At 50.0% G+C, this 22915-nt stretch overlaps 1 protein-coding gene across 1 annotated transcript; it reads left to right on the top strand.

The window, feature by feature from the left end:
• The first annotated feature begins 3151 nt into the window (after positions 1-3151).
• Positions 3152-6793, top strand: NKX2-6 (NK2 homeobox 6). Its single transcript, XM_027087955.1, has 2 exons — positions 3152-3425; positions 6159-6793. The coding sequence occupies exons 1-2, from the start codon at positions 3152-3154 to the stop codon at positions 6791-6793; spliced, it is 909 nt and encodes a 302-aa protein (XP_026943756.1).
• Positions 6794-22915: the final 16122 nt, after the last annotated feature.

The raw sequence follows: 22915 nt of genomic DNA, 5'->3' as shown, positions 1-22915 counted from the left end.
ACTCCCTCCCCTCCCCGACGCCCGCGCTCCAGCTAGCTGCCGAGAGCTCGCACTATCCTCCCGCCGCGGGGCTGTCCCTAACGCGGCTGCAATCCATTGACCCGGAAGGGGCGAGATCAGCGCAGCGGTTCCAGTCCCCGGGGCGCACAGCTCAATGCGCCCTGGCGCTGGAGGGGAGGAAAAAGTGGGACGCGGAGGCCCGGCTCATTTACCGCGATGTCCCAACGCCCGGGGTCCCGAACCGCGGCAGGCGACTCCGGGGGCGCGAGGCCCGGGCGAGGGGAAAGCGCCGGGAGCTGAGACCCGAGCGCCGAGGTGCAGGTTCCCGGTCCGCTGCTCTCCCGGCCTCGGTGGGCGAGGGCGATGTGGGCCCGGCTCTCCAGGTTTCCCCGGGGAGCCTGAGTTCTTTCGGTAACGAAGATTCGTGTTTGCACCGCTTGAGCGGGGTTAGCAATCCTTTCCACGTCCAAAATCTCATTTGATCCTGGCAGCAAACCAGGGAAGAAAGGCAAGCCTGCGGATCTGAGAGAAGGATTTGAACTCAGGGCTGCTGATGTCAATTTCTTCCAAGGTGCCCTTTCTTCTACGACTTCCTAGAGCGCGGCAGTCCGCCGAGAGAATTCCACTCTAGAATAACGTGCTGGAAGGTTTGTGACTTAAAGTTTTTAATCGGGTTCCCCTCCCAGCCGAGCTTGGAAGGCGAGGACTCTGCCTGCTCCCAGAGAGGAGTGGGAAGAGCGCCTACCCAGAGTGCTCTGAATGGAAAGGTTCTAAATTCGTCGTGTTTTGGGTGCCCGGCTGGTTGTAAACACACGCCTAACCAGACAATCGCTTACACCTCTGGAGGGAGGAGGATACCATAATACTGTTTTTCTAGGAAGTCGTGGAATATGTTTTAGAAGTGTTAAAATATTTGATTCATTGTTTATTCTACATATTTACGCTGAGGAAATAATCCAAAATGTTGACAAGGATGAAGATGTTCTCTGAAGCCTTGTTCACAGCGACAGAAAAAAAAAAAGCTGTAATGTAAAAGTATAAACAGTCTATTATGGTTCATCCATAACATGGACTATTATATTGCCATTTTAAAATATATCTGTAAAAACTCTTTAGAGAAGCTACACATGCTCATGATGTAAATTTAAAATATACAAGCTCGCATATCCCCTATGAGCGCATACATGCAAAAATATATAAAGAAGGAAGTGAGCTAAAATATCATCTCCGGATGGATCTTGTTTTTCTTTTCAACTTTTCCTAATTTTTTCCAAGTGTGCGTGACTTTTATAATCAGAAAAAAATAACAGAATTTAAATAAATGTATGAGTCATCGAAAGATTTCGATGTCTCTGAGGACAAAGAGATGTCTCTTTGTGGGGGGGGAGGAGGGAGGAGTTCTGTTTTGGCAAAACAGGGGTCCTGGTGCACCTTGCCATTGACGAGCTGGGCCACCTCTGGAGTCGCTCAACCTCTCTGATTTCGACTCTTCACTAATAAAAGAAAAGGAAAGCTGGAAACACTCAGGGTATATCTTCGATGTAAAGATTAAATGATACGATATATATAAGAAATTATTTCTCGACTGAACCATCAAATTTGCCAAAAATTTGCATGAATTTTTCCGAGAAATTTTGCGCTCACTAGCCTGAGGAGATGTGTACAGTTTATCTGGGTTTCAGGAAATAATAATGCCCAGTTAGTTCTTATAATATCGAATTCTCCTAAGAAGGTTTATTTAAGAAACATTGTATTTGAAATTCCAAAAAGAATTCTAATGAGATCTCATTTGGATTTAAAAAAATTTTTTTAACTTCTTAGATTCTGTGCTACGACTGCTGACCCGGAATCATGTTTGACTGAACCATATAGCGTGAGTAGTAACAATCGCTGATATTTTCATACATGTTATCTCTTAATTCTCACAATCATCCTGTGATGGACTTATTCTTATCTCCATTTTTTTTTTTTTTTTTTTTTTTTACTTAAGATTGGGAGGGTAAATACTTTGCTCAAAGCCCACAGTTGATATGCTCCAGAGTGAGGGCTGGACCTGTGGATTCCACCTGCATAACCACTGCACACACTGCCTCCCTTTACTCGGTCCGGCTGTGCCCAAGGAGCTTTCCCGAAGATTTGATGCTCATCAAAACTTCCCACCCCTTCGTGGGGTGCCGTGTTCGTACACACATGCACACACATTCAAGACAATCAACTTTAGGGAGGATAAAGGGGAGGAAAAGAAGGGCCCTGGGGTCGTGAAGGGCAAGGTGAGCACCTGTCTGGCCCCTACACCCCGGCGGGGACTATTACCTTTCTCCTCCTTACCCACTCACGGAACCTATAAAGAGGTCAGGGGCTCCCCCAATATAGCTCCCAAGTCCTTTCTTCGCTCCAGGTCTGAGATGTCCCTCCTGGGAAGTGGCGGATCTCGGCTCCCTACATGCGGACTCGTCTCTCAGTGAGACATTTCCACCTCAGTCTAGGCCGTGGAGGGTCCAGACTCGCTCCTCTGCGGTCCAGCCTCTGCTCCCTGGAAGGAGCTCTCAGCCTCCTGGCCCTTGCTATGCGCGCACTTACACTCATGCGTGCAGCTCCAATCCCGCGGGTGCCCAGCGGTCTCCACCTGAGTTTTCCTCTGCCAGGCGTTGGACAGTTGAGCTAAGGCTAGGCCGGAGGGACCAACTAGGGTTGCAGAGCAAGGGTTCTACCCCCATCCCCGCACACCCTCTAGGAGAGTCCCGAGGGACCCAAGGTTGACCTGGGAAGCTCCCGTTTGTACTGTATTCACCGAGATACGAGCCGTGCGCAGGCTCTCTCCCGTTTTCCTTGCTTTCGAGAACCCAAACCTTTCGGAAGGTGGCTGGGGGTTGGAGAGGAATTAGAAGGGCGAGAGAAGAAAGGACTGGGGCGGGGGAAGATGCTGAGTTAACACGTGGGTTCTGCGGGAACCAATGGGGGTCCGCGGTTTCGTCACCCGGCCCGGTCAATCGACTGGCAGGGATGGCCCAGAGGAAGGCGCAGTACGGGACGCTGGGTGTCTATCGTAGACCTTGGGTCTGCGGAGTCTGCAGCGGCAAAACGGAAAGCTCAGCGCGCTGCGCTCTGTGGGGACCGGGGACGCCCCAGCCCCGCCCCCTCCTCCTTCAGGATGTTACTGAACCCTGTCACCTCCACTCCCTTTTCGGTCAATGACATCCTGAGGCTGGAGCGTGAGCAGATTGGCCCGGAGGTCTTGCAACTCAGGGGTGCACGGAGGAGCCCGGAAAGCTCTCAGTACCTGCTACCGGTCCCAGAACAGCGAGGGTCGGAGGTTCCCAGCACCGGTAGCGGCGACGGCGACAGAAGGCAGGAAGGGTCGGAGCCTCCTGAAGGTCCCTGTGAGACAGTCACAGAGATGGACGCTGAACTGGTGGGCGAGCCACGTGAGTACGCCCTCGGGTCTTGGCTTCTACAGGGAGACCAAGAGGTGGGGTGGATTATTACCAATCGGCTCATGGGGGGACACGCATCTCCTGGGCTTCCCGGCTCCGAGGGCTAGCCCCGTTTTCCTTCACATGAACAGTCCGAAAGACAGGACTCCCAGCCCCCTCTAACATCTCCTCCAGACATCCTAACGAAAATGAGGTCCTGAATTTTGGGGGTTCACTATTTCCACAGCCAGTCCTCTGATTCCCACAGACACTTCCCCCCCGCCCCGACCCACAGCCACAGTTCCCAGAAACTCCAGCTTCTCTTTCTTACAGCAAAGCCCTCTACAGTATCTTAGCCGTGCTCCATCACCACCAGCTTTGCCAGCCATTTCCCACCCTCTATACCCTAAACCGTCTGCCGAAAGTGTAGCCATCAAATCAGCCGGGCGCTTTGGGAGTGGAAACTCCGTAGGCTCTGGGGTCAATCCCAGCCCAGCCTTTTCTTGGGGCTTGCCGAGTGGCCTGGCCAGTCCAGTCGTTCCTCTGCCTGGAGCACGGTAAGGGCAGCTCGCGTTTTAGCTGTTCTGGGAGACGAACGACTCCAGCGGAGTCTCAGCGCCTGGTCTCCGGAGGAGCAACCTTGTGCGCTGGCGGAGAGGCCAAGGCATCTGCGACCAGCGGCAGGAGGGGAAGAGGTGGACGGGGGGTCGTGCTGGGCTGGCTTTTGCAGCCGGGAAGTTTTGGCGGGAGAGGCTCGACATTCGGGGGGATGAAAAGGCTACTCCTCCTCTTTCCAAACCTCTGCGTCTTGGTCCGCAGCCTCCATGCTGGTCTGGGGGCTCCCGAGAGGCGCCTCTCAGGTCAGGCCTCCTCGGCCAGGCTGTGCCACGGACACTCCATTCGAGCCTCAAACTAACCACATGAAGAAAATTAAGATGCTGGTTCAGGGTTATTCGTCGACTTGCAGGCTGGTTATTCACCTGCTCCAGGAGCCTGGAGAACAGTACACTTTGCTGTGTTCCCAAAGAAACCTGTGAATTTTCTGCAGCGGACCCTAAACCTTCATCTCTCCCAGCGCTGCTCAGACAGTTCGCCGTTCACTTCGGCTTTGCCGAAAAAGGGGTCACGCTCCTCTGACCATTGCTGTCACCTGGCAGCTGAAGACAGCCGCAGGGCTTTCCTCCTCCCCTGGCACGCCCGGGGCAGCTCGGTGTTCTGCGGCTGCGGTTGTCGCCGAGAAGGGGCCGGCGCCCAGCTCCAGGAACTAAGCCCAGGGTCCATGGCAGCCACCGATCGCGCGTGGAAGGGATCTTTCCTGGGGGATTCTGTGCGCCTCCTCCGTCCTCAACTTGCTTGCAGGGACGCAGGGTGAGAGGGGCTCCGAACTGTGACCGGGAAGGCACGGAGTGGCCTGCAGCCCCTCGGTCTGCGTGGTCAGCGACTCCCAAATGGGGTCCTGCTTGTTCCACAGAGTCACCGAAGGCCAGCTGTTACTTTCCTCTTTCCTCTTTGCGGGGAGAGATGTCCTAAGTTTGTCTGAGCACAGGCTTCTCTGAAGGAAGGTTTTATTTCCTCAATCTGAAATACCAAACAGCCCCTTGCCCCAGGAGACTGCGCCAGCGCGGTTGTGGATTTGGAGTCGGATTCCAAGTAGTACTGGCTCTAATTAGGGTCTTCCTGCTCCGCCTCGCCAAGAGCATACATCCTTTCACGTTCCCGGTTTTCTCCTGGCGTGAATTTCCACGAAAACTCAGCATTTCCTTCCTACCTACCCTTGGATAAAAAGCAGAGCTTTGCCAAATCAGGAGATGTGGGAAGAAGGGAAGGAAAGTCTGCGTCTTGGAGGCCCCCGGGCACAGTCGCCCAGGGGTTATCTTCGAGGGCGCTGCCCGACCCGAAGAGGAAGTCCGGGAGAAGCCAACGCCACCCGCTCTCCCGGGAGACCCCAAAGGAGAAAGAGGACGCTTTTTAAAAGCCAAATGTGGATTTTAACTTTACATATCCCGCAAAGAGAACCTCAGTTTCCGAGCCAAGAATCAGCAGCCAGAAAATATTTTTTATTTTATTTTATGTTGTTAATTTGGATACAGAGCATCGCATCCAGGAAAGATGGGAAGGGTTCCTGGTGCCAGTGGAGCATCTGATGACCAAAGAGACAAGGATGTGAGCAAAGATGAGGTGAAGGTAGGAGGCACTGGAGACCCTGGCGCCTGGGCTAGAAACCAAGTACCCTGCGGTGCGCGCCGGGCCACAACAGATAGCCAGGCAGATGAGAGCCTCCGAGCAAGCATGTCACCGAGTTTTGGTTCTCTCTCTCTCTGCCTCTGTCTCTCTCTTTCCCCACCAAGAGCAATCTAAAGTCAGTCTCTAATAGGCTCGCAGCAAAAGTTTCCCCAAACTCGTCCACACTTTAGAATTTCAATTACAGAGAACAGCCCAGTTACAGACATTCTAAGAAGAGAATGAAGCTTAGACTCTGGATCAAGAGTCTATCTTTGGGGAAACGACTGTACACTGGGTACCACTGAGTGTCACAATTTGCATTATGTTCCAGCAGCTGCAAAAGCGACAGAGATTGGGGGAAAGGAACGAGCTTTGGGACGGGGTGAGGGGTCAGCAGAAGGGAGAGACGGGGAACCGAAGTGAAGGCTACTAGGAGGGGAGGGGAGTCCCTTGAAAACAGCGTAAGAATCTCTCGGGTGAGCCTTAGGCTGGCGCTGACGGTGTTCCTTCCTGTGCTTTTAGAGTCCGGCCTCAGCGCAGCCTCGCCCCCCTGCGACGGGACCCGAGTGCAGGAGCGCGACGTGGGTGACAGCGGCGGCGGCGGCGGCGGCGCGCGCGGGGATGGCTCGGAGCATCCCAAAGGGCGGCCCCGGCGGAAGCCGCGCGTGCTCTTCTCGCAGGCGCAGGTGCTGGCTCTGGAGCGGCGCTTCAAGCAGCAGCGGTACCTGTCAGCGCCGGAACGCGAGCACCTGGCCAGCGCCTTGCAGCTCACGTCGACGCAGGTCAAGATCTGGTTCCAGAACCGGCGCTATAAGTGCAAGAGACAGCGCCAGGACAAGTCCCTGGAACTGGCGGGCCACCCGCTAGCGCCGCGCCGGGTGGCGGTGCCCGTGCTGGTGCGGGATGGCAAGCCCTGCCTGGGCCCCCGCACGCCCGCCTTCCCCGGCCCCTATGGCGCGGCCGCGGCGCCCTATTCCTGTTTCGGCGGCTACGCGGGCGCTGCCTACAGCGCTCCCTACGGCGGCGGCTACGCCGGCGCGCCCCCGGGCCCCGCGCCCCCCGTACCCCAGGCCAGCTCTGGCTTCAGCGGGGGGGGACCGAGCGCCAACCCGCAGGGCCATCTGCCCGCCGCGCTTCAGGGGGTCAGGGCCTGGTGAGGCGTCTTGGCTCGGGTGCGCCACCCTGAACAGATGCTCGGTCCCGCCTCTCCGCTAACCTTTCGCGGCCGGGATGAGGGAGCGCCGCCGTGGAGGAAATATAGGCCACCCGATGGCATTTTTCTCCCGAGCGATCCCTGGGACTAGGAATTGCCTTCGACTAGCCATCCAGCTGAAGGCCCTGGGGGCGTTCTTCTCCCGAGAGACGCAACGCCGGGCCTCCGCCAGCCGCCCACGAAGCAGCACTGGGAGGGAGGAAAGCCAAGGGTGGCTGGCAGTTTCGGGCGTCAGAGTAGTAGTTCTGAGGCAGATGACTTTTCAGGCCTCAAATACAGGGGCTGAGAGGCTCCTTAATTTGTGTGCAGCAGCCCCAGGGAATAGGGAGGTGATGGGGGTGCTCTGGAGGGCCTCGATCCCCCGATTTAAGGCAACAGGTGGGGAAAGAAGGAGAAAAAGAGATGAGCCAGGGGAGGGGGATGAAGAGCCTGGAAAAGGAGGACCAAGAGGTCATGAGGACTTGTGTGCGAAATAGGTCCTCCTGCAGGGGGTAATCTGCGCCCCCCACCCCTTCCACGGGCTGCGCTCCCTGGAACTCAGTATCTAGTGGAGCGCTTTTTTCCTGGAGGCACAATTGTTCTCCAGAAGATATCCATCACACTCTAGTTCTTCCCTCACTGTAAGTGCTTTTTTTTTTTTTTTTTTTTTGCGGTACGCGGGCCTCTCACTGTTGTGGCCTCCGGACGCGCAGGCTCAGCAGCCATGGCTCACGGGCCCAGCCGCTCCGCGGCATGTGGGATCTTCCCGGACCGGGGCACGAAGCCGTGTCCCCTGCATCGGCAGGCGGACTCTCAGCCACTGCGCCACCAGGGAAACCCCACTGTAAGTGCATTTTATCTCCTGTATACAGTTCAACCTCTTGAGTAAATAGACTAAATATATTAGTGTGTGTTTGCCTTGTGTGTAGGCCATTAGAATCTATCCACCTCTAGGTTTCTGCTAAACAACTTCAAATTAAAGTAAAAATGAAACTCAGAAGTTCTAAGTCTTCAGTACACAGGGAATTCCCTAGAGAGACAAAAGTTGGATTCCGCTCTGGAGAGGTTACCTCTCTCCATCTCCTTCCCTACCAGCCCCAGTAGGTTTTCTTTCAGAAGGTAGTAGGTTTCTAAATTCCACAGAAAAGGAGGCTCCCACTTGTCCATAAGTCCTAACAGGATGGGCAGGAAGCCTGAGTTTTAGGGAAAGTTACAATTCCCCCAGGCGCAAATATGTCTGAAATCATGCAAACTGAAGACTGAGAACAAACTCATTTTGTTAATGGGAACATGGGAATCAAATAAGACAGTTGTCTTTGGCAGGTACTAGTAGAAAAATCAGGCTCTTTTCTTTTTCCTTGGATATCATTTTTTTAGACAATGAAAAACTCTGCTTCTTCATCCCCTGGACCACTAACTTGTCAAAAGTTCAATTCTATTATTTAATAAATTCTAATTTTAATTAAATTGTACTGGCCCTGCATTTTCTCATTTCTGCATCTGCCCTGGTTGTTTTTGCCAACGTGGAAAACAGGGACTGCTTGGTCCTATGTAAGCGATGCCTGACAATTGACAGCTTACATCTCTTAAAGTTTAAGTTAAAAAAAATGGTAAGTATTCACATTTCTCCTTACTACCATTTCCTTATATTTTCTCTCCTTTTTGGTTTCATCCCTTTTCTCTTTTATTTCTCCATAAATATCTGTTAATAAAAGTGTATTTAGAAACACCCTGCAGTGTTTTTCAATTATAGTTAGTCTTGCATCCCTGGGATAAAAATGTATATTTTAAATTAAGAAATCTCTGTAAATATTCCTTGGTCAGTTAAGCTAACACTAAAAAAAAAAAAAATAGAGATTACAGTTAAAATCTCCATCATGAGAAAATTGTCACATGGTGATATCATACTTCTTTCACTTTGCCCGGGGGGTGGGTATTCCTTACAAGAGGAAAAATTACCTGTGGACACTGGCCTTAGATTCATGACAGTTGAGTTTAAGTTTAATGCTGACACTCCCTAACCATCTGTCTGGCCCTCAGTTGTTCAGTGAGTTGTATTAAATTTTCCCGAGATCAGATTCTAAACTACTATAGGTTAATTTTTAAAAACCTTTTGCTCTTCTTTGGGCAAAGTTCTTACCTAGAAATGTAGGTCATCATTGTATGGATCTAGAAAAGTATTGATACTTGGCACAGAGTAGAAAATTAATAAATGCTATTCTCTTCACCCTCCCACCCTCTTGCAACCCAAGCAGTGGTTACCAAACACGTGTTGTTCTTTTTTTTTTTTTTTTTGGAGTATAGTTGATTTACAATACTGTGTTAGTTTCAGGTGTACAGCAGTATTGTTATGAACAGGGCTTGTCTCCTGAGCTCCCTCCATGCTTTTTGCCACACGGAAAAGCCCAGGAGGGAGAGCAATGACTGTGGTCAAGCCTGGGTGTGAAGGGGACAGGGGTTTCATTCAATCATCAATATCTCAGTCATCACTGAACATGGGACACAAGAGAAAATAAGATTTGGCTGGCACCCTGAAGGAATTTATTATCTAATTGCATACCAGAGACTACCATGAGAAAGATATCTGAAAATACAAGGTGGTATATGCTGCATGTCAAGTCAGACACACAATAAGCTCTCTAAAAAGAATGAAAAGCCAGTGTGAGCTGGGATGCTTAGAGGAGGTGGATTAAGCCTGGCGATTAGGGTGAGAATGACACTACTTACTGGGAGAGGGTCCGGGCAAGGTCTAGGACTTAGGAAAGGAGAAGAGTAAATGGGTACATGCCAAAGCTAGAGTCATATTTTCTAGTAGTTTGAGATACAGGTCAAGGCCAGCTTCTGGGACTTTGTAAACTGCAGTCAATGGGCTGAGGGGCTTTGGAAGGCAGGAGTGGATGTTGCTTTCACGTATACCCAAGATGTTCCATTGACCTGGGACATTTTCTGTTTTGCTGTCCAGATTGCTGTAGCATGCATATTTGCTGACCTAAACGAACAAGCAAAACCTACAACAAAACCTTGTCCATGTGCAACCCATGTGGCTTTTTCTTCAAATGAGCATGTGGAAGTTTGAGATTCCCAGGACACTGAGGAGATTTCTTTCCAAAAGGAAAGGAGAGTAAAGTAAAACTCTCTTCTCCCAACTCCCCACTTTAAGTGATCCTGTCAGGATCACTTTAAAACACATCCCTCTCTCAGATCCTCAAGCCCACCCCCAGCTGCCCATCTTCCGTCCTGTAATCTCTCCTTCGCACCGAAAGCTGTCCCTTTTTGTGTGTCTTACCAACCACAGCTTATCCAAGGCAGGGCTTTCACCAGGGAGCCGCTCTGTAAGCAATCAGCCTCTTATCTGCCTCGTTCAGTCCTGTCACTCCAGTCACCTCTTAATGTTCACAAGTTTCCCAAATGGGAAGTAATTGACCTCTAAACAAAACAAAAAAGCTCTCAGAGAGATAGCAGAGGTTCCTTTCCTGACTGTCCCAGGGCTAGGGTCTCACCTAGGCCAGGTGGATAAGTCAATAAAATTGCAGACTTCCTGGCTCCCCTTCCTCTGTCCTCCCCCACCCCGTCCCTTCAAGCCAGCTTCATCCGATACTATCTGCAAATCAGATGGTGTACGAGTCAAACCACAGATCTTAGGGTGGCCAGAGATTTCTGGTATTTATTTTTCGTCATTTTGTCATTATCAGGATAGAACGTTAAAGGGACATAGTTTTAAAATTCCATTTGAAAAGCGTTTACAGTCTTCAGGGTTTATATCAGCTCTTCATTATATCAGCCCAATGACTTGCCTTTTCCCTTTTTCACAAAACGAGGGAACTCCCAGGCATAACAGCTGTGCCCCCAACCTGCACCATTCCACAAAGAGGCCTCATCGGAGAGATGGAAGGTGGTGGAGGATCAGAGTTAGGAGTTGCTGGCCTTCATTCTAGGCCAGTTCCACTAGTGACACACTATGTGACCTTCAGCAAGACTGGTAGCCTCTCTGGGTTTCAGCCTCTTTACTTATAAAATTGAGGACGTGCATCTCTGAGGCTATTATTCTAATTTGGGGTGGCTCCCTATTGATTTCAGACGCCTTTATTATTTTTTAATTCTAGGATAGATGATATATCCAGAAGACTACCTAAAACATACATGTTTAACAACCGGCACAATTTAATAACTGTAAAGTGAACACAGACGTAACCCCTCTCAAGGCAAGAAACAGGGAGTGCCAGCTCCCCAGCAGCCCTTCTCCCCAACCCCTCCAAATATGTAAACCCCTTCCCTCCTTCCCCAAAGGAGATACCAGCTATTCTGACTTCTGTGATGATAATTCATAGGTTTCTCTTTGTGGATTTACCCATATGGACACCTGCTTCAACAGTGTGGCTGAATTTTGTCTGATTCTAGATGTTGCATAAATAGAATCATACTGCATGCATTTTTTAGTGACTTGCTTCTTTTTTTCAACTTTATGGTTGTGAGGTTTATCCATGAGGTTGGGTGGAGCTTAAGTTTGTTCATCCTCATTGCTACATGGTATCCCACTGAATGCATGTACCTCAATGTATGCATTTACCGAAAATGCAGCCAGCTGGGTGTCATAACACAGGACGCTGCTAGTGGTACCTTTCTCACAGGTACGGCTGCGGCTGCTGTATTCTCTAGCTGGAGTTGGTCCTGGCTTCTAGGAGCTGTTCTGCGTTGCAGAGCGAGGATCCATCCTCTGACAGATTTCTATTTATATAACAACAGCCTTTTGACTTCTGTATGATTTCATTGGGTACTCACCACCTCCATCTGAGGCAGAGCCTAGTACTCTTCCCATCTGCAGAGGAAGAGTCCAAGGGCTAGAAAGGTGACAGCCACGCTGTAAGTTAGTGACAGAACTGGGACTAGACCGCAGACCCTCTGCCCCCTAGTCCTGGGTTACGTCCAGTGAATACTCAACAAAGAGTTCAAGTTCTTACACAAATCAGGTGACTGTTGAGTGATACTGTGTTCTTCCTTTCCTGAGGGAAAAGTGCATGAGGGATGGGAGCCTTTTGGAAAGCATCCAGAGGGGATAAATATGAAGCAAGAGGCCAGAGAGGGTGGAGGTGGCGGGAGAGATATAACTGCATTTTCAGGCACTTATGAGCAAACAGAGTATTTCAGTGCTCTGGCTTTTGCACGCCCCCTGCCCATTTTTGTCTACATTTTCCTCTGACTTTGTGCCCCCAGAGACGTTGATTCATGCTTTCAGTGGCCAGCTCCTGAAGTGGAGAGAATTCAGCGCTGAGCTGTTTCTCCTCCGTTCCACCTCCCCCCACCTGGGGAGAGAGCTTCGTGGGAAGTCCCTCTGCCTTCCTTTTGCTCTGTTTAGACTCCGGTAAGTCCCCCTACCCTCAACCTGAGAGAAGGATGTGGTCTTAGTGACACAGTCCAGATTCCACTGTAGGAAAAGCAGATATGCCGGCAGCCAGGCCACAGACCTCAGAGTGCTTTCTGGCTTAGTCTCTATAGCGCCGTCCTCATAAGCTGGTCTCAGTCATACCTGCTTCCTTCCCATCCATGCTTCAATGGCTCCTGCTTCCTCCTGCCACCAGCCCAGCTTAATTGCCTGAAACGCTAGGGCCCGGGAAATTGGAATCCGAAGTTACGACGTAAGTGAGCCAAAGGTGAACTTTTCTTTTGATGGTTCCTGATTCCTGTCCTTCTCTGGGCCCTCTGGTGCCTCCCCTGGTCCTTCCCTGTGGGTCAGGTCTCCAAGGACCTGCTCCTGGAGCATCTTAAACCTCCCCATCACAATGCATTTACTCTCTATGTCTGTTGTACCATCTAAACAATCAGCCTCATGTCTGCCTCAGATCCCGATGTGTTTCCAACACACCTTGCGCCTGTCATGGAGAAGGGGCTCAATACTGTTTGTTGATTGAACAAGTGACTGAATGGTTGCTCTCACAAAGTCTGCATTGGCCTCACAAAGTCTGCATTGAAGACCTGGGCTCTGACCTGGCTCCTTGGTATTCAGAACCCTCTGGAAGAAAGTCCTCCTATATGTGGATGGGGATCTGGCTCCTGGCAGGGGTCACCTAAGCCCTGACACCAGGGGCCCTAAGAATTTCTGTCAGCCAGGGGTTATGACCATTGTGACAAGAATCCCTGTTTTATTCTTCTAGCCATTCTCCTGTAGGTCAACTTAACTTTAATTAGCAAGTATTAAGGAAAATTAGGTTGAACACTGTGGGGGAACATAAAACTAGTATCATTTTTTAAAAACATATATAAGATCAGAGGGACTCAAGGATGCATAGGAGAGTCCTTATCTTCAAGATTATAAAACTGGGGGTAAGACAAGTACCTATACAGCCAAATATCTATAGGAAAAACTAGAAAAGGTGCATTATAAACATATAAATCCTTCAGTTCATTGAATATACTGTAGAGGCTTCTAGATATCATCCAATATGTTTCTCCCTTTCTTCTTTTTTTCTTAAAGATTCTTTTTTTAAAAAATTAATTTATTTATTTTTGGCTGCATTGGGTCTTCGTTGCTGTATGTGGGCTTTCTCTAGTTGCGACTAGTGGGGGCTACTCTTAGTTGCAATGCACGGCCTTCTCATTGCTGTGGCTCTTCTTGTTGCGGAGCACCGGCTCCAGGTGCGCGGGCTCAGTAGTTGTGGCACGTGGGCTCAGCAGCTGTGTGCAGCTCGCGGGCTCTAGAGTGCAGGCTCTAGAGCGCATGCTCAGTAGTTGTGGCGCACAGGCTTAGTTGCCCCATGGCATGTGGGATCTTCCTGGACCAGGAAATGAGCCCACGTCCCCTCCATTGGCAGGCGGATTCTTAACCACTGCGCCACCAGGGAAGTCCCTCCCGCTTTCTTCTTTAATAATAGAACCCCAACGTTAAGCACACAACCTTCCAGCTAAAGGTATATTTCCCAGAGTCCTTTGCAGCTAAGGGTGGCCAAGTAACTAAGTTCTGGCTAAACGGATATAAGCAGAAGTGACGTGTGCAATTTCCGGGACATAGCCTTAAACAGAAGGCACCTTCCCTCCACTTCCTTTCTTTTCCTGCTCCTGGCTGGAATACAGATGAAATGTTGGGAGCACTAGCAGCTATCTTAGATTTTGACAGAGCAACAAGATGGAAGAAGCCTAGGTCCCCAGCACTATGAAATCACCTTATCAGCTTGGGTCTGCTTACACTCCATCTAATATATGAGAGAAAAAGAAACATTTGTCTTGTTTAAGTCACTGTTACTTTGACCTTTGTTGTAGCAGCTGAATGCATATCTTAACTCATAGAGGACACAAGCAGGTAATTAGAAGTTTGGCTGATACAAATCCAGTAAATGTTTAGAGGAGAAATAAATCAAACCAAGGTAATCTAGGAAGGGACAATCAAAGAGAAGGAGCTTGAGACAAGCCCCTCAGAAGGATGAATAAATTTGGATACCTGGAGGGGGAGGATGGGGAATCTACACAGAGGGACGTGGAGAGGACTACGGACCATAAAATGCATGGGATCCAAGGACTTTCTGAGGCAACATTGAAGGCAATAGTCTGGACATGTCCATGGTCATGGCGTTCAACTCGTCCGCCTTCTCCCCAGCTGGTATCATCTACTCCAAAGGCTTAACTACCATTTCTATGCAAGTAACTCCCAAATCCCACACCTACAGCTCCAGCTCCAGCTCCACCCTCCATCCTGAATTCCAGCTCCAAACTGCCCATTGTTCCCTGGACATCTCCATTTAAATGTTTCCCAGACACCTCAATCGAAAACCAAACCCACCTCTCTCTACCTTCCTCCTGCCAAACCTGCTCCACTTTCCATATTCCCTCTCTTGTGACCCAGGATGACACTCCATTGTCCTATTTCACTCTCTCCTCTCCCCTACCTGCCTATTTTGTGTTTCCACCACTACTATCTAAGCTCAAGTCATCATCTCTCGCTTCATCATGTGCAATTGCCTTCTAACTGGTCTCCCTGCCTCCACTCTCTTCCCTCCAGGCCATTTCTCATGCTGCTATAGGATTTTTTAAGAAATCTTGTCTACTCCTTGATGAAGACACTTTCAAAACGCAGACCACATTCTTTAACCAGACATATTGAAATATAACATATATCGGGGAGAAGTGCAGGAATACTACACGTACGCCTAGTTCGCAAAGTGAATTTCCCATATAATCAGCACCGAGATCATGAAACAAAACATTAACGTCCCCCAAAGCTCTTTTATGCACCCCCTTACTGTCACTTACCCCAAAGGAAACTACTAGCTTGACTTCAAACACCATTGACTAATTTTGCCTGTTTTTGACTTTTCCTGAAATGGAATCACATGGTGTATATTCTTTCGTCTGGTTTCCTTTACTCAAGATTATGTTTATGAGATGCCTTCATGTTGTTGTGGGTAATCGCAGTTTGCTCACGGCTATTGCTGGTTGAGTTTTCCATGGAATGATTACACTGCGATAGATTTATCTGTTCTACTGTGGATGGGCATTCGGGCTTATTATTTGGGGGTTTGGGGGTTATTATAATTAGTGCTGTCATGAACGTTCTTGTGCATGTCTTTTGGTGAATACATGAGCACATTTCTGCTGAGTATGTGCTAGATGTGGAAATTCTGGGTCATGAGGTATGCATGTGGCCAGGTTTGGGAGATGCCACTGCTTATCCAGAGTAGTTGTATGAACTTACGTTTCCACTAGGAGCGTTTAAAAGTTCCAGTTGCTCCATCGCGTCAACACTTCTTGTCAGTTTTCCTTTTACCTCTCCCTCCTTCCACTTTCTTGCCGAGACATGGCAACGCAGGCAGGTTAGGAGTGCTCTGTGAATATCTGAATAATGGGGTGGTTGCGTGGAAGCACTGGAGGATCCGTGGGAGACCGGTTTGAAGATGTGCCTAGTCAGTGTGCAGAGAAAAATAACAAATGCTTATTAAGCCCAAGCTAAGCGCTCAGTGTTTGGCATTATATCACGTAATTGCCATAATCACTCTCTAAAGTCTAGGGTCCAAGGAATCCAACGAGCTCCCAAATTAGGAAACTGAGGCTGGGAGTGTTGAAGAAACTTATCCAAAAATCACCACCACTAAAGATAGAGGTAAAAATTGAGCCTCCAAAGTTCATTTACTTTCCATTATGTTCGGCTGCCGTTTCATACACATTACAGGCTGCTGCTTCTTACTGTTATTTAAATACCTAACCCTACAGCTATATTTGCTAGTGATGGAGTCTCCGACACATGCTCTCTGGCTGGCTGTGCTTCTTTCTGATCCCGACATTTCCATCCCAACCCCAGAGAGAGTCATCGGAGGGAAAAGGTCTGTCCTGAGGAGCGCATTCAGATGTTTGGGATGGAAAAGATCACGGATATTCCCATGGGGCCCTGCTCTCTGTGAGGGACATCTGCATCTAGAATCAGTCCTGTATGTAATCAACACATTACATAAAATATGACATGTAACCCAAGAACATTTGTGTCGGAGACAACAGCGCCAGTGGAGTAACCCTCCGCCTCTGACTGCAGCACTTAAACTGCCCACCAGGGGACACCCTTGCCTCCGGTTTCCCGCTATGGGGAAAAAGGGAATTCCCCAAATTCCTTGGGCCTCCACCCAAAACCTTTGCTTCCAGCAGTGCTTCAGATTTCTTTTTCAGGTCAACCCCTTTATCTTCCGGTTTGGATGTTGACAGTTGGGAGTGGACAGAAGGAGACAGTGAATCAAAGGATTAAGGGCTCCATAGACACCAGCTGTTGGCCATGGTTTCAGTGCGACAAACATTCATAGCATAATAACATTGTGATGCTTGTGGCTACAAGATCTGTGGGGTGCTTTCCAGGGGATAGATGTCCTCCATATATACTGGCTCATTTATTAGTCATATGCGGAAGTATTATTGTAACACAGAGGAAACCAGGGAAAGTGAGGGGAATTACCCAAGGTCATAGAGCTCGTAAGTTAGAGTCTGAATATAAACCCACTGACCCTGTTTACAACTGTGCAGTGAACTTGGGTATCTAAAATACAGCTGCCTGGGTGTGGAATATTAACTCTAAGGGGCTGGTGAAGCAAATACCACTAGGTTAGCTTGCAACTCTGCCTTCCTTTTCACTTTCTCTCCGGACTCTTGTTCAAACATCCTAAAGGGAAGCTAATCTGATTGGTCCTTCACATTGAACCGTTCTTGACTCACAGCAGAGGTTCCCAAACTGTTCCTGAGTTGAAGACCACTTTGAGCATCGATGTAGTTAAATCGACTGGATTCTGGCTTAGCTCTGCCACTGACCAGCTCAGCCACGGAGGACAAATTACTGGATCTCTGCTGGCTTCAACTTCGTCTTGGGTAAAATGGAGTTACTTAAACCAATATGATTCTCTGTGACTCTCTAGGTTGTAAGTGACAGGAACCTAACTCACACCAGCATGAGCAAAACATTCAAGGCAATTTCTTGACCCTCAGAGCTGAGTGGCAGGAAGGCTTATGGTGAAGCTGGCTAAAAGCAGGGACTGGGGCTCATCCGGTTTCTCCCCATCCACCTCTCATTTCCGTTTCTCTCTACCTGGTCAGCTTCATTAACCTGGGCTGGCAGAAACCATGGCCAAGTACACAGCCGCTGGCAGCTCAGAATCACATCCTTACACCTGCACAGTCAGAGACGAAATGGCATTTTCCTTGCCACTCCAGGTTGAAAAACCAGGCCAGCTCCCCTTCATCACAGGGCGTAGTGAGTATCAGGCAACATAACAGGTATGGAAGGGCTATGGAAGGTCAACCTCAGCTGCAGAATCCCTTCCTATTGAGGGTTATCCTGCCCCAGGGCAATTAACTTACATCATCTTGCCAGTTCCTTGTGAGAGCGGGTCTTACAGGGGAGGGGATGAGTGGCAGTGCAGTGTGTTGTGTTGTGTTGACGCCCTCTCTTTCCTGGGCCTCAGCCATGGTGTAAGGAGGTGCCTCCGTGTGTCTAATCCTCCGTAAATCTAAAGAGAGTGACCCAGACTGGTCCCTCCGAGACGGCTATCACTTTGCGTCATTTCACTTTGTCTCTGAGGGTCACATTTTCATCCCTGAGGCAACAAATGGAAAACGGGAGCAGCAGAGGCACCCTCACGGCAGAAGGCTCAGCACTAATGCTACCTTCGTCTTCTGCGACCCTCCTGGACAAGTGGATTTCGTCTCTTATCAGCATCCTCGCAGACCATGAACCTTGTAACCTGCCGTCCTCTCATGGAATCCCATTCATCGTGGCCCTTTAATAGCAGCATCTCTTATCCGAGCGGTGAAGAAATGAGGCAATACAACTCTTGGGCCTTTGTATTCTCCTACCTAATAGACGAATCTCCTCCTGACCTCAAAATAGCCTTACCTACGGGGCAGGGCCAAGGCTCCCAGGTGGGCCAGGCTGTGACGGACGCGGCTGTAGGCTTGCTCCCAGGCTGCAAGCAGTAGCAATAGGGCAGTGATGTAGAAGGGCCGCGAGAGGACCAGAAGAACATGGGTCCCCCCAGGAGGATCAAAACTGTCAGAGGGTGATGTGCACAAACACCGGCCCATAACTACCAGCCACTTCTTGTACGCACACCCACTGTCCCCAGGGTGGCCGGACACACACTGACACATCCACACCAGCCTCCAGGTCTGCAGCCGTCCTCTGCCGACTGCCCTAGCCTTTATTTTGTACAGAGAGAGCACACAGACCAGGACTTGCTTCTGCCCTCCACCACCCACAGAAGGCTCTGCTTCCGGATGCCTGCTTCTCTACCCCCCTCAGCAGTTCCCCTCAACGCTGAGCCCCCAAAATTAAGGAGCAGAGTCCCAATCCTCAGGACTGTATCCAGAGGTAGTACCTCCAGCACTGACCCAACATCCAGGCAGAAAGCGGCTTCGCACACATTCCTTTTTTTTTTTTTTTTTCACATTCCTTCTTGTTCCTCAAGCACTCTCAGCTTCGAGGTTGGGTGATGGTCGTTGACAAGCTCTTCTGGGCTGAGCTGGGGGAAGGTCTGGCCTCCTGCCCCCTCCCTCCGTCCTGATGGGGAAACTGACATGACCCACTGGGGGGTCATGGATCACATTGGCTGGAGCTCTCCTTGGTCTGGACGTTGGCTTAAGAACTTCACATACAAGACACATCCATTGGATCTGCAGGACAGGACATTTCTGTCCCCGAGCCAGCTGTTATCCCTTATCAGAGGAGGTAAGTTAGGCCAGGAGAGGCCAATAAAGAAATCAATTAAAAAAAATAAAAGGGCTTCCCTGGTGGCGCAGTGGTTGAGAGTCCGCCTGCCGATGCAGAGGACACGGGTTCGTGCCCCAGTCCGGGAAGATCCCACATGCCGCGGAGCAGCTGGGCCCGTGGGCCATGGCCGCTGGGCCTGCGCGTCCGGAGCCTGTGCTCCGGAACGGGAGAGGCCGCAACAGTGAGAGGCCCGCGTACCACAAAAAAAAAAAATAATAAAATAAAATAAAAAAAAAAATAAAAGGTCAGGTAAGTTTTTAGCTACTCTTGTTTTAGTGCCAGGCCAAGGATCTCTGTGTCATTGAATCTCACTGGTTTGGAAAGCCCTATTTCATGCCATCCCCATGAAATGCTGGGTCACCGGAAAATGACTGGACATCAAACGGCCCAGCTTCCCCTGCCGGAGCTGAGCCCTCACTGGAGGAGGTGGGTAAGTCTGTCTATCAAGACGAGCTTCTCACCTGGCCTTCTTCCCCATCCCTGGCCACTCTCTCCACACTTTTTCTCCTCAGAACTCAGATGACACCGGTGGCTTCTAGCCCTGTTTGAGGGAGACAGGCACCAGAGATGTGCTGGGCCCTCCATACCCACAGGAGTTAGTTTCTCGGGGCCCTTGAGCCAAGCTCAGCAATGAGAGGCCAGCCCGCCCCCTGCCGATCCCGGCCTCATCTCTTAGACCACCAGGTTAGGCCAGATTCCTCCTGCCACCTCACTCCCCCCACCTCTGCCCTGCCCCCACCTCTTCTAGCCAGAGGAGGTCTCGGGGGAGAAGCAGTGTCATGCTTGATCTGACCCACCAGTTTTTCTACTTATCAATCAGCTACCTACTGGCTCTGCCACGAGGATTCATAAAGAAGAATTTTTTCTTTTTCTTTTTAAAGGCCTTACCATGTCCGTTGGCATGTCATAGAAATAAAACACTGGCAAGGGGACTTTGGCTGTGCCGGTAACATTTTATTTCTTTAAAAAAAATACATGCTATCGATTAAGTGATAGCAATGATCTCTGCATTTTTTTTATCATTTAAAACATTTTATAGTAGAAATCACATGTGTTAAGAGATAGAGATAAAACTGACCTAGAGATTGAGAGACATGGGTTAAAGTTCTCACTTGGTCACTAACAAGTGATTTTGGATGAGTCATTTCCATTCTTCGAACTTCAGCTTCCCTACTTCTAAAATGACACCTCGGGTCTCTCAACACCCAATTCTGTGAATTGTATTTATTTTTTTTATCTTTGGGCTGCACCGCTCAGCCTGTGGGATCTTAGTTGCCCGCCCAGGGATCGAACCCGTGCCCTTTACAGTGGGAGCGTAAAGGGAAGTCCCTATGTGAATTTTAAATAGGAGTGCCACACGCCTCCCAGTCGTGAACATCTGCCCCTCTAGCATGCCCTGTCTCCATGCCTTCCAGGTCGTTCTCTATCTCCCCTCCTTCCCCTCCCCAAGCCCCCTCAGAGGGGATGAGAACCTGGGTAAATATGTGAATGGGATGAAAGCCTTTGCCGATGCCCAAAGCATCTCAGGTGCTGCAGGGTGGTCTCTAAGCACCTCCCCATCCTTCTGCCTGTGCCTGGGTGGTCACTTCCCTCACAAACTGTGAAAACATCAGGATGGCCTTAACTGCATTGGGCAGGACTTGCCTCAGGTCAAATATGAACCCCTGGCTGAGTGACTTTCTTCTTCCTCAGTGGTCAGTGGCTATGTCGTCCTAAGTGATTTTCAGAAAAGTGTCTGTCAGAGAAGCCCTAGTCAGCAGTTCTGGAAGAAGACAGTTTTCTTTGCAGAATAGCCTCTCGTGTCCCCATTCCCTGTCTAGTCAAGGGGATCAGTAGAAGTGTCTGGAAGGCCAAGCACAGTCTTAGCCCTCGGCCCCTCATTCCTGGGGGATGTGCACCCACTCCATCCCCAGAAACTGACTCTGCCCCTTCTCAGATGATCATCCACCTGGATACGATCATTTCAGGGCGTCGTCTGTGATGGCCTGACCAGTTTTATGATGAGGGGGCTGCTGAGAGGTGGGAGAGAGTCGGTCTCAAATTGCTTCTGGCAGCCGGAGTGCTGTGAGAAGGTCAGAGCCTCCTTCCCTAGACAAACAGCCCCCAGTGTGCCTCCCCGTGAGGGCCTCTGTTAAGCTGTTGAACAGAACAAGCGCAAAGGGACAGAGGCCACCCAGTTAGAGCACGTGGAAATTTCTGCACATGCTCCCACAGCCTTGAGCTCCCCAGAAACAGGCAGCCGTGGAGGGGGCAGAGAGCAGGTGACCAGGGGCACTGTTAGCAAAATACTCTTGGGTTCCTATTGCCCAATAAATCCTCCCTAATGGCTTTTCTTAGGCAATCAGCACTGATGGAAGCAGAAGGATGTTGAGTCACTCTCTGCTACTGAACTTTCCCACAAACCCCAATCCCTTTTGCCACACAGAAAAGTCTGCAGGGAAAACTGGCATAAATAGGTACAGAGTCGGAGGAACAGACCTTTTTATAGGGTCCTGGGATGGAAGGAAAGAGAGGTCTTTGGGTAAGTATGGCATTTGAAACATGAATGGGTTTCAGAGTGACAGACAGGGCATAGGCACATGTCAGGTCAGAAGTCCCTGAAAAAGAATTGGAGTAGATCACGTGGGACTGCAGTGGCCTCCATGCCGTCCTCACAGGGTCCTCCACTCTCCCCCCCAGAACCGCCCAGGGCCCTCAGCTTCTCACTACTGGTGGTGGTGGGCAGGGGGGAGGGTCCTTGGGCCAGCAGCAGTGGTATCACCTTGAAGCTTCTTAGAAATCAGACTCTTGGGACTTCCCTGGCGGTCCAGTGGTTAACACTTGGCCTTCCAATGCAGGGGGCGCGGGTTTGCTCCCTGGTTGGTATACCTCGGGGCCAAAAAACCAAAACATAAAGCAGAAGCAATATTGTAACAAATTCAATAAAGACTTTAAAAGTGGTCCCCACCAAAAAATATCTTTAAAAAAGAAAAAGAAAGAAATCAGACTCTCAGGGTCCACCCAGACCTACTGAGGCAGAATGCATTTAATAAGATCCCCGGGTAATCTGTGTGCACCTCAAAGTCTGAGAAGCACAGATCTAGCCCTTCAACGTACTATCCCCTCCCCGCATGGCCTCCCAGCCTAGTTTTCCTGGGCTCTGGGCTGGTCTCCTTGCCCTTCACTCTCAGGCCTCATCCTTCACATCCTGCGGGTGTGCACCCTGCCCATCACCAGTTGGAAAATAAAAGTCTGACTAATTCATGCCACTGTGTAACTGAGGATAGCTTAATGTGTCACCCAACACACATAGCATTTTCACATTAACACATGAAAATCGTCTTAACCCAAATGCCACAGCGGAGAAATGTAGGGCACTGAGCGATATCCATGGGGAGGCAATGCCTTTGAACCACTGCAGGGGCGGTGCCTCTGATCCAGGTTAACCTGGTGGGAGGTGGTTTCCTCTTGTCCCTCTTTTCAGTGGCTCTGCCTATTGGGCTTCCATGCGAGGAGAGAGAGAGAGAGAAGCAAGGAAATAGGGTAGACTGAGCCAGGGACTCTGTAAGAGGCCATGGGAGACTCCACTGCAACCTGAGGATGGGTGTCTAAGGAGCAGCTGCTATGTGCCTAGTGCACGGCATGGCGGGGAAGACACTGGGTTTGGAGCCAGAACAACCCGGGTTAGCTGTGAGAACCTGGGCATGTTACATTCAATCTCTGAGCTTCTATCTTCTTATCTGTCAAAAATGATCCCCAGTGGGTTGTAGTGCAAATGAAATGTCCGTAGTGATCCAGTCCAGAGTGGGCACTCAATACATGTCAGTTCTCTCCCCTCTCCTGGTGGGAGTAGGACACGGACAGCTGAGACACAGCCCTGAC

This window comes from Aethalodelphis obliquidens, unplaced genomic scaffold, assembly GCF_003676395.1.
Source record: "Aethalodelphis obliquidens isolate GAN/ISIS:26980383/991018 unplaced genomic scaffold, ASM367639v1 scaffold61, whole genome shotgun sequence".
NCBI classification, from domain to species: Eukaryota; Metazoa; Chordata; class Mammalia; order Artiodactyla; family Delphinidae; genus Aethalodelphis; species Aethalodelphis obliquidens.
This window is presented reverse-complemented; position numbering and strand designations above follow the sequence as displayed.